The sequence below is a fragment of the Pseudochaenichthys georgianus genome, chromosome 3, assembly GCF_902827115.2.
Source record: "Pseudochaenichthys georgianus chromosome 3, fPseGeo1.2, whole genome shotgun sequence".
NCBI classification, from domain to species: Eukaryota; Metazoa; Chordata; class Actinopteri; order Perciformes; family Channichthyidae; genus Pseudochaenichthys; species Pseudochaenichthys georgianus.
Window position 1 is genome coordinate 52,023,259 of NC_047505.1, and position 11,296 is coordinate 52,034,554.

Sequence of the window (11,296 nt, forward strand, 5' to 3'; positions counted from 1 at the left end):
TGTATGAATGGTTATACTAAAATATGTATATAGATTAACTCAGACGATTGCTAACAAGCATCAGGTATGATTTCTGTGAAATGGCATGAGGGGTGGAAAGGGGGAGGGACAGGGTGGCGTGGGAAATATATGTTTCTTTGTTTGTTTTTGTCTTTCTTATTATATTATCGTTTACAATATATATATATATATATATATCTGTGTTTATAAGAACCTTGGCAACTAGAAAACATAAAAAGTTGGTCACAATAAAAACAAAGGGACAACTAAAATTGGCTTCATGTGACCCCTGAGCTAAAGATAACTTAAACCAAACCTAAATCTTAAATACATAACGTGTATACAGATGTAGCACCCCAGATAGGACTCACATGGGGTGTGTCCCAGTCAAAAGCCCAGCGGATGCCAGTGGCTGGGGGTGTTGCCAAATTGCTAGAGGGCGTTGCCCAATTCCCCCATTTGTTCAATTACAGGATTTAACCATGAGATGGCGCTTCATTCACAAAATACACAAAGACAACTGTACTATTTCCAAATAACCAATCCACAGTGCAGAGAAAGGGAAGGACATCATGAAAGTGATTTTAAAGTTGACATATATGAGACACATACTGTGGACCATTGAACAATTTAATAAGAAGTATAGTAATTCCAAATAGTCAGATGACTGGTATATTGCTTTTTAATTAACATACATTGTGGGAATCAACCATCAACAAACTGATTTGTTTTTCAAAGTATTTTTATTTAGTTTTTCTTATAACCATTATTATCATGCACTTGGAAGGTATATAAAAGGTGTGCATTTTGTTCATTACCTTCTCTTTTTTTTAATCATTGTTACCTTCTTGTTGCTTTACTTTGTCCCCCCTATTAACCTGATTGAACTGCAGATACTTCATGTCCACAGAGATTAATTTGTGGACTCCTTCATAAAAAAAAATGCCTCCTTTCTTTCACAGATTTTCTGACTGTCCGCTGGGGTGTGAAAAACTGCCCACGAAAAACGATATTCCACATTGATTGTATCAAACCTCAATAATGAATTAGTCTTTCACCCATGTAAAAGCAAAGACACTGTTAGACAGTGAGACAATGATTCAAACCACCAATACCCTAAACACATTGACTATAGTAAACATTACACAGTATCTGATCATCTTTCTTTTAATCAGAGAAGTTCAAAAGGGCATTTTACATTACATTGCATTTAGCTGACGCTTTTATCCAAAGCGACTTACAATAAGTACATTCGACCAGGAAGACACAACCTGAAACGCATTTCTGTGTTTAGTCTGACTCAAAGGATGGCACGGGCATGTATTTAGCTCTGGACCTCCTTGAACGATAGATTACTGCTCCGCAAACCAGGAAGCAGCCGCCAACAAGGAGGATGTTCATGCCAAGACTCATGCTCGGACCAGATACTGAAATGGAAGAACAAAAAAAAGACAACCATTACCTTCATATATTTGTTTCATACAAAATATTGGATTGATCTGAATCATATCCCTGTAGATGAGTCAAACTACATAATCACAGTGTCTTGAATAATCTTATGGTGGCTTGTCCACTATTGAGCATATTTAGTGAGCTGCATAACCAGGAGGAGAACCCGGATCCTGGAGAACATTTGTATTATATCTATGGTAAAGAACAAAGTCCGCAGAGGAGAAAAGGTTGGTTTGGAAGTATGAGTCAATGAACAGGGCTTTCAACCAAGATATGGTTAGTCCGTGTCCCGTAGTTAAACCAAAATACTACATGTTATTTCAACTTACGAGAGGTACTTAACTTATGTATCTCACCTAAGTTATATAACAAACAAAACCATGATATTTTACTGAAGCACCAAATGAATACTCTCAGCACAATTTTGAAAATGTTAGCATTTCACAACATAATAATATAATTTTTTTCGGGCTGATTACAACATTGATTAAGATGGACTTTTATTAATCCCTGGTGGGGAAATTGTTTCTCTGCATTTGACCCATCCTAGTGTTAGGAGCAGTGTGCTGCCATTTTGAACAGCGCCCGGGGAGCAGTGTGGAGAACGGACACCTCGGGACTTGAACTGGTGACCTTCAGTTGCCAAGCCAAGTCCCTATCGACTTCGCCACCACCGCCCTGATACAATGGGTGGTGCTATATGTGTGTGCCAGTTCACTAGGGACACCTATCGTCATAAAGTTCAGTATTGGTTGAAACTTTGTAGGATGTAGTTTGTGCAGCTGTGTATGTGGACACTTACATTTGCTGTCTGAAATGTTAGCCAGGCGCAAAGGTCCCTGGGAAATGGAGTGGCTGGAGGACTCGGTCCCAGCTTCCCTTCTTATTCTGCCTGAGTTGGATTGGATACATCCCTGAGAGCACCTGGTCCCTGGAACGCCAGTCTGACACAGGATGACGGTGCAAGTGATGTACACCTGCAGACAGATGGAGGTAAAGTCAGTCAACTAAGGAAAAGTCATTTGTACATTCTTAACAAAGTATAAACTTAATAAATAGGTAAAGTAACAATTCCTAATATCTTAATAAATAAGCTTGTCTCAAAGTCAGTTTTGTTATTAAATGCCTGGAACGTTACAGAAAATACATCAGTAAATACCCCACTGGTGAATACAAAAACAGCGGTTTCTAACAAGTGTCTAAAACAGATGATTAAACGTAATCACGCCCAACCTTAGCCGCCTTTAGCTTAGCGGAGGTGGACTTGAAGTCATATAACCATTCTGTAGTTCTTTTATAGCCTAACGTTAGCTTTTTATAATAAAAAAACCGTAAGGTTGTGATATATGTGGAGATTGTCCTGCTGATCAAACCGTGTAAGTCTCATAACTTTCCACGAATATTCCAAAAGCCGAAGGAAAGTTCCCATAGTTTTTTGTTGAGGCGACCAGTGCACTGCCAAATTCCGTATTGGCAAACAAAAATATGTCATCCCTGCACCACAATATGCAGACTACAGTACAAGTCATTTACAATAAGCACAGTATATAACTTTGGTTACTTTCTTTATCTATTGCTCTGGTACAAATACTTATTCCAAATAAATGTCTACTTATATTTTTACTAGTTCCAACGTACTGATGATAGACGTATAATATTTTGACGAAATACTTTTGTGTTTCAGAAAAAGTAACCTTACCGATTCATGAGCACCGATGAACTCAAAAGCCTCCATTCCAAATCTGAAGTGAGTCCTCCTGGGGCTAGGGTAGATTGTAACCGTGTCATCCCTCATGCACCTGTTACATAATGTTGATACAACGGTTTATTAGAATAAATGAAGGCATTTCTCATATGGATCAAACAAATGCCTCTTTGGTGAGTATATACCCTACCCGTTTTCGATGATGGTGTAGCTGATTTGAGAGTTGGCGTTGCCATATGGAGACGCCTTGCAAGTCTCCACAAACAGCTCAGTGTTGGGGATGGAGGTGGTCGCTTCGATCTGCATGAACATCCTCTGTTTGAGGTACACCTCCACTGGGTACACGTTGGAGTCAACTTGTGTTTGGAAACGCTGGGTTTCAAAAAATTCAAACTGGAATGTGAATGCACCGAATCCCTTATCTTGGAAGGAGTACGGGTTTTTGTGCGTGAATCCCAGGGTCAAGTTGGTTTGCTTTGGATAGCAGCAGAAGAAGACGATCTCAACGTCGTGCTGCCTGGTAATTACATCTAGCCCGTTAGCAGATGTGATCTCGTTCTTGAAGATGATGTTGTCGTCTTTCTCCTAAAAATGGAAGATAATTAAATTACGAGAGGAAGCAACAGTCTTTAACACTACAAGACATAAGTAGATGGTGTTATGAGATACAAATACATAGATTTATATACTCCATAAACTATTCTCCAGCTAGTAGAGTTAGCACTTATTTAGGTGTCTGAATGAAAATCAATCAGCTTTTGCCAACATGAATAAAGTATTCTGACCACAAGGCATGCTGCATTTAGTTCACTCTCTAGAGGAAAATATATTTTAACTATTGGGGCTCAATCATGAAAACTAAAAACTAAAATTGGGTAGTTGTGCTAACCAAGAACTTCATTTTCTTTCTAGCAAAACTACTCAAGTGGCAAGTAATGTAGGAAAATTAATCACAACAAAGATTGAGTAAAACCTTTTGAATTATGATGTGAAGTTGCTGTTTTGGAGGTTTGTGTTGTTTTATTTCTGTTACTTGTGATGTTATTGTAAGTAAACCTGTATTTTTCTTTCTATCCCCCTACACTCCTATTTGGAGCATTTTTAAATTTGACAAAAAGGGACAAAATCCACAATAAACCATTATTCCATATTTCCTTTTGGCCAAGAAAATGGTGTTGTGACGGTCTGATATTGTGATAGCCCTAGCCTAACTGTTTTTGTTTTACATAAAGCAAAGAAATATGCGGATGTGTTCAGCCAAACGTCCTTTTAAGAAAAGCGATAGGGTTTTTTGTGTACCTCTACAAAGGTTCCACATGCATTTAGCGACATGACCGCCACCAGGTGGGTCGCGTTGGAGCGCGTTGCCAGGTCGCAGGAAGAATCGCCAAAGGCTTTCAGATGCAAGTTGTCCTCATGGTGTCTGATAAGGTAGGACTTCTCCACCTCCACCGTCATTGTTGTTTCACTGCATGTCACTTTGGTCTCTAGAAATCGGTAACATATAATCAGTGTAAATCTCCAGGCTTTAAAACTTGACATCCATCCACTTAATATCAAATGTATTGGACATAATCTTGGTCTACATAAATGATCAATGCAAGAAAAAGTTAACTAACCATAGTGTCCGACATCTACAATGACACAGCGTAGCTCGGATTGAAAGACTCGGCCCCATCTTGAAATGAAATATAGATAGTATAAATGATATGAATGGTTTATCAGGGAATTTCTCAATGGAAAATAGACAAAGTATATATTTTATAAAAATATTGAATGGGTGCAAGTGTAGTATTCTTATGTAACCTGCTTGACTTAAAACTCACTCGTCAATTGCTTCAGAAACAAAGCAAATAGGAAAATGGTCGTTTAGTTCATTTTCAGTTGGTGTCCATTTTATGATATATTCTTCTGCGGAGATTTTCTCTTTCGAACTGCCCATTGGTCCAGTAACAATCAAGTTATGAATCCTAGAGAGATAGAGAACACTGTATTATAACTTGAAATGGGAAACACTATTTGTTTAATAAAGTTAAAACAAGTAATTTATCATAAATGAGATCCAGGAGAAGCTTGTTCATTGTTATATTGCTGCATATTACATTAATCAAAACACTTTGCTGCTAAAATAGACATTATATTTCCTTACGTGGAATATTGGGCTCTGGATTTGACTTTGATTTCGAGGGTTTGGTTAATAAACGCTGGAAGATTCACCCCATTGCTCGGAGTTGGCGCCAAGAAAATGGGAAAGTAATCACCATCAAGGCATGAAGGGGGAGAGTATGAGTCCACTAAAGGTCAGGGGAGAGAAGAGAAAAAGGATTGAATGTTAATATTCCAATCGGTGTTATTACTATATGCATAAGCATCGTACAATATTAAATTTTTTCCTGAGGTGAATTTAAATCCATGCATATTTTCTACCTAATTGCAGAGAGCATCAAGACTCTCTTGTGGATGAAATCAGTACATATACTTTGCAGACAGTTGCCACGACTACAAAATACACGACCTGAAATAATTCAATGTGACAGGACATCTATTGACAATAAAATAGAATGACTATTTAAAAGATTTTGTTCAAACAGCCCTTAGCCAAAATGTAGCCCTCCTTTGAAGTCCAATGAAGAAGCCTGACTGAATACATCGTGTAAGTCGGACTAAAAATAAACAAAACGTTGCAAACACTGCAAATAGAAAATGCTGCACGAAGCTCCAAATACAATGGAAACCGTGTTCGTCCATTGGTGAAGATGTTTCTTTGTTTGCATCGTATTTGAAAGTGCTGTGGGTTTCTCCTATTGTGAGTGTTTTGAGGCTGTTGTAGCGACTTTGCCCCTGATGGCCACCGTAGAAAATGCCTATATTGAAAAAATAAAATGTTTGCCTCACCTTGAACACTAAACAGCAGAGAAAGCTTGCTCAAAGCAGCAATTGTCCTTCTGTGATGCATTGTGGTTGGTGCAGCTGTTGTTGTTGCAGATGTTGTTGTTGCAGATGTTGTTGGAGCAGATGTTGTTGTTGGAGCAGGTGTTGTTGTTGCAGCTGTTGTTGCAGATGTTGTTGGAGCAGATGTTGTTGTTGGAGCAGGTGTTGTTGTTGCAGCTGTTGTTGGAGCAGCTGTTGTTGTTGCAGCTGTTGTTGGTGCAGCTGTTGTTGCAGCTGTTGTTGTTGCAGCTGTTGTTGTTGCAGCTGTTGTTGGAGCAGGTGTTGTTGTTGCAGCTGTTGTTGTTGCAGCTGTTGTTGGAGCAGGTGTTGTTGGAGCAGGTGTTGTTGTTGCAGCTGTTGTTGTTGCAGCTGTTGTTGGAGCAGCTGTTGTTGGTGCAGCTGTTGTTGGTGCAGCTGTTGTTGGTGCAGCTGTTGTTGGTGCAGCTGTTGTTGTTGCAGCTGTTGTTGTTGCAGCTGTTGTTGTTGCAGCTGTTGTTGGTGCAGCTGTTGTTGGTGCAGCTGTTGTTGGTGCAGCTGTTGTTGGTGCAGCTGTTGTTGGTGCAGCTGTTGTTGGTGCAGCTGTTGTTGTGCAGCTGTTGTTGTTGCAGCTGTTGTTGGTGCAGCTGTTGTTGGTGCAGCTGTTGTTGGTGCAGCTGTTGTTGGTGCAGCTGTTGTTGGTGCAGCTGTTGTTGGTGCAGCTGTTGTTGTTGCAGCTGTTGTTGGTGCAGCTGTTGCAGCAGCTGTTGTTGCAGCAGCTGTTGTTGCAGCAGCTGTTGTTGGTGCAGCTGTTGTTGTTGCAGCTGTTGTTGTTGCAGCTGTTGTTGTTGCAGCTGTTGTTGGTGCAGCTGTTGTTGGTGCAGCTGTTGTTGGTGCAGCTGTTGTTGTTGCAGCTGTTGTTGTTGCAGCTGTTGTTGGTGCAGCTGTTGTTGGTGCAGCTGTTGTTGTAGCTGTTGTTGTTGCAGCTGTTGTTGGAGCAGCTGTTGTTGGAGCAGCTGTTGTTGTTGCAGCTGTTGTTGTTGCAGCTGTTGTTGTTGCAGCTGTTGTTGTTGCAGCTGTTGTTGTTGCAGCTGTTGTTGGAGCAGCTGTTGTTGTTGCAGCTGTTGTTGTTGCAGCTGTTGTTGGTGCAGCTGTTGTTGGTGCAGCTGTTGTTGTTGCAGCTGTTGTTGGTGCAGCTGTTGTTGGTGCAGCTGTTGTTGTTGCAGCTGTTGTTGGAGCAGCTGTTGTTGGAGCAGCTGTTGTTGTTGCAGCTGTTGTTGTTGCAGCTGTTGTTGTTGCAGCTGTTGTTGGTGCAGCTGTTGTTGGTGCAGCTGTTGTTGTTGCAGCTGTTGTTGTTGCAGCTGTTGTTGGAGCAGCTGTTGTTGTTGCAGCTGTTGTTGTTGCAGCTGTTGTTGGTGCAGCTGTTGTTGCAGCTGTTGTTGGTGCAGCTGTTGTTGTTGTTGCAACTGTTGTTGTTGCAGCTGTTGTTCTGGTATCGCGTTTATCCCTCGTCATTGTAAAGGGGCGCTTATCTGTGTAGGTTCCATCAGAGTAGTGCAGCGTAATGGGGTTGTTGGGAAAGTCCTCCACAACAAGCTCAATGGGTTGGTTTCCAGTTTGAGAACTGTATGTATACTGCAGGGTGCAGGAATTCTTAAAAAACAAGAAAGATACTTCATTACAACATATACATTACAACAACTGCAATACTCTAGAGTTAAAATCCCAGTTTTCACATTTACAGTGAAAGAATTTCAGGATATCATTTGATGTATTTTATTATTATTGAAAGTTCTGTGGGAGCCAATCAGGAATTTACGTTTGAAAATCACATTTTAAGCAGAATTTCTCGATTCTTGATTGTAATTCTTAACGTTGGCTGATTCCTTACCATATCGAAGGAGAAACCTTGAGGCAGGCGACATATCCCACACTCATATCCATTTGACATTGTTGGTACCCTGCATCTGACGTTGTCACCATCATGGTCAAACGTTGGGATTTTGAAGGATCGTGGGCAGCGCTTGGATACTCTGTAACATGTTAATCAAATGAATCAGTAAATGACAATAAAGTCAACACATTCCGATATTTGTATCCATCTACAGTATTGTACATTTGTTGTTGGATATTTCTTTGGAATTGGAATTATTTTTATGATTTTAAAGGTTTATTCACACTATACAGTTGATATTTTGTGCAATGTTTGCGACATGGCTCTTTTGACCGATGCAGTATATTTCAACTACTGATTGCTATGACACTTTTTACAGGTTTTCATGGTTCAAGGACCACAACAAGGGTTGCACTATTGGATGGATTGCCAGGAAATCACATATCCTTGGTGCCCAAAAAAGAAACCCTGAAGATCCGTAGAATTTTCCCTTCGCTCTAACGTCCAAGTTGATTGACAATGTTCCCGTGATGTTTAATGTTTTTAATGTGTGATGTTATATTTCATTAATGTTCGCCTTTCTGCACAATATCCCTTAAATAATAACTTAAAGCAAAGATAATAAAAAAAGTTTGTTCGAGCTGATATTAAGTGTATTGTACGCATCCATGTGGCTGAACAAAACAGCAACCACCAATTCAAAAATAATAATGATAATAATAATACACTTTATTTGTATAGCACCTTTCATGCACAAAGCAGCCAAAGTGCAGACTACAGAGCAAGAATAACACATAACAACAATATTAAAATAAATAGAGGACAAGGTAAAACATTAACAGCCTAATGAAATTCCCTTGAAGCAAAGCTGACAAGAAATTAAAGGTCACCTATTGTGCAACATCCACTTCTTCATGTCTTTTCTACATCAACATGTGTCCCCTCTTCTCCATGTCTCTTCTACATCAACATGTGTCCCCTCTTCTTCATGTCTCTTCTACATCAACATGTGTCCCCTCTTCTTCATGTCTCTTCTACATCAACATGTGTCCCCTCTTCTTCATGTCTCCTCTACATCAACATGTGTCCCCTCTTCTTCATGTCTCTTCTACATCAACATGTGTCCCCTCTTCTTCATGTCTCTTCTACATCAACATGTGTCCCCTCTTCTCCATGTCTCTTCTACATCAACATGTGTCCCCTCTTCTTCATGTCTCTTCTACATCAACATGTGTCCCCTCTTCTTCATGTCTCTTCTACATCAGCATGTGTCCCCTCCTCTTCATGTCTCTTCTACATCAACATGTGTCCCCTCTTCTTCATGTCTCTTCTACATCAACATGTGTCCCCTCTTCTTCATGTCTCTTCTACATCAACATGTGTCCCCTCTTCTTCATGTCTCTTCTACATCAACATGTGTCCCCTCTTCTCCATGTCTCTTCTACATCAACATGTGTCCCCTCTTCTTCATGTCTCTTCTACATCAACATGTGTCCCCTCTTCTTCATGTCTCTTCTACATCAGCATGTGTCCCCTCTTCTTCATGTCTCTTCTACATCAACATGTGTCCCCTCTTCTTCATGTCTCTTCTACATCAACATGTGTCCCCTCTGTGGAAAGAGACTCTGAAAGTTTCAGGAACAAAGATTCTCTCTCTTTTTGATCCATTTCTATAAAAACCTGTCTGAAAATGAGCTGATCAGATTTTGGCCACTTTGTGATGTCATAACGATGTGTTGTCTTGTGTAACCATTAGCCAATCAGCAACCAAGGTACCCCCCCCCCCCCCCCCTTATCACCTGAATCTCCTCCGAGAGCACCATTGTGTTATTTGTAACCAAATGTCTCTCAGAAGGGCGTGGGGAGGGGCTCCTTGTTTTCATCTGAAGTAACAGACAGAGAATCAGCACTTTGGAAACAGGGCTGAAACAGAGGGGATTATGGGTAATGCTGCAATGGTTTGGTGTTTCAGCCAATCAGAGACAGGTTTGTATCTGAGACCTGTGATATATTGATGAAAAACTGTATAATAAGGGACCTTTAAAATAAAACAATAAAAACATCAAATAAAAAAAGTAAAATAAAAGCAATACAGAAAAAATACAGTGAAACACGGACAATGATACCAGTGAGAATCGAAAGTGAACCCAAATTAAAAGCCATATTAAAAAGAAAGGGACTATACCTGAGAAGAGGCAGCATGGTAGTGACAGGCATTCTGTTTGATTCTCCAGTATCAGACCGGGATCCCAGATCCACATGGCCCATCATTCTCCATTTGTTCATCGTGTTCGTCGCCCAGTGGCCCAGACCAAGAGAAGGAATGACCCAACCTGGGAATCTGTTTGAGGAAAATGTTGAATAATTAGCATTTTAACGATATCTTCAACATTATCACTGCGATGTTACTCGGTGTCACAATCAGATAACCTCTAAACTATATGTTTTTTTCTATAATAATGACAAAAGTGTACGATGTGAACGTTTCATTTACACTGTCATGATTTTGCTCAAGAAACACTGCAACAACTCGAAAGTATTATTGTTTAATATCTAGTCTAGAATATGTCTTTACACCTGATACTGCATATTACATAATACATTCAGAAGTAACACTACAGTGAGATATCTTGTTAAGTCAAATAATCTTATTTCGAGTTGTATCTCAGATGAAACACATTTCTTTTTGCATATTTCCTTAGAAACTCACCAACTAACATCAGAAAACAGACCACTTTGAGCATTAGCGGCTTATATTGTAACCGCATTTCCTAATTCTGGTCAAATAAAGTTCAAAATTAGTTCTCCCAGCTAAGATCTGATTTATCTAAATATCCCTTCTTATTTCAAGTTCTCTAACCAAGCACATTTACAATTGTTTTACTTATTTCAAGTGAAACCGCTTGTTTTCATTATTGTTTAACTTGCATTTTTTCCAGTGTACAAGTAATACCTCACCTGATCTCGAAGGGGGTGTTGCTGTAGAGTTTAAGTTCTTTCTTTATGTCGGCTGTGCACCAGTTAATACCATGGGAACTCAATTGGACGTCATTGTTTTGTTGGACATTGATATTGGTGATAGATCCACAGTTACCAAAGCCACAGATGTAGTCAGAGTATAAGGGGTTACACATGTATGTTGACTGTTTGTTGCGGAATTCCAGCTGTAAAGAATATGCAGGAGTGATTAGATTATCAAAAGGCATTACATTGATGAAGAAAAACACCAGGTCAATAGCAATTGGTGACAACAGATTTCAAGATTCAGATGCAAAGGTTTTAATGTCATATGTACATAAGCTACAATGTAGAAAGGGCAATGAACATTGGAGCTCCTC

At 39.7% G+C, this 11,296-nt stretch overlaps 1 protein-coding gene across 1 annotated transcript; it reads right to left on the reverse strand.

Annotated features, from left to right (window-relative positions):
• Positions 1-1,146: 1,146 nt before the first annotated feature.
• On the reverse strand, positions 1,147-8,015 carry LOC117442856 (uncharacterized). The gene is made up of 11 exons (XM_071202747.1): positions 7,956-8,015; positions 6,321-7,530; positions 6,053-6,265; positions 5,307-5,451; positions 4,984-5,127; positions 4,777-4,835; positions 4,457-4,644; positions 3,348-3,742; positions 3,152-3,251; positions 2,255-2,429; positions 1,147-1,427 (listed from the first exon to the last, which is right to left on the reverse strand). Exons 1-11 carry the CDS (start codon positions 8,013-8,015, stop codon positions 1,291-1,293), a joined length of 2,826 nt encoding a protein of 941 aa, XP_071058848.1. The 3' UTR covers positions 1,147-1,290.
• Between the last annotated feature and the right edge of the window lie 3,281 nt (positions 8,016-11,296).

Coding starts and splice junctions, on each gene's coding strand:
- LOC117442856 (XM_071202747.1), bottom strand. CDS start 8,015: ATGTCAAATGGATATGAGTGTGGGATATGTCGCCTGCCTCAAGGTTTC. Junction 4,836..4,983: donor GTTTCTGAAGCAATTGACGA/GTGAGTTTTAAG, acceptor TTTCATTTCAAG/ATGGGGCCGAGTCTTTCAAT. Junction 4,645..4,776: donor TGTAGATGTCGGACACTATG/GTTAGTTAACTT, acceptor ACCGATTTCTAG/AGACCAAAGTGACATGCAGT.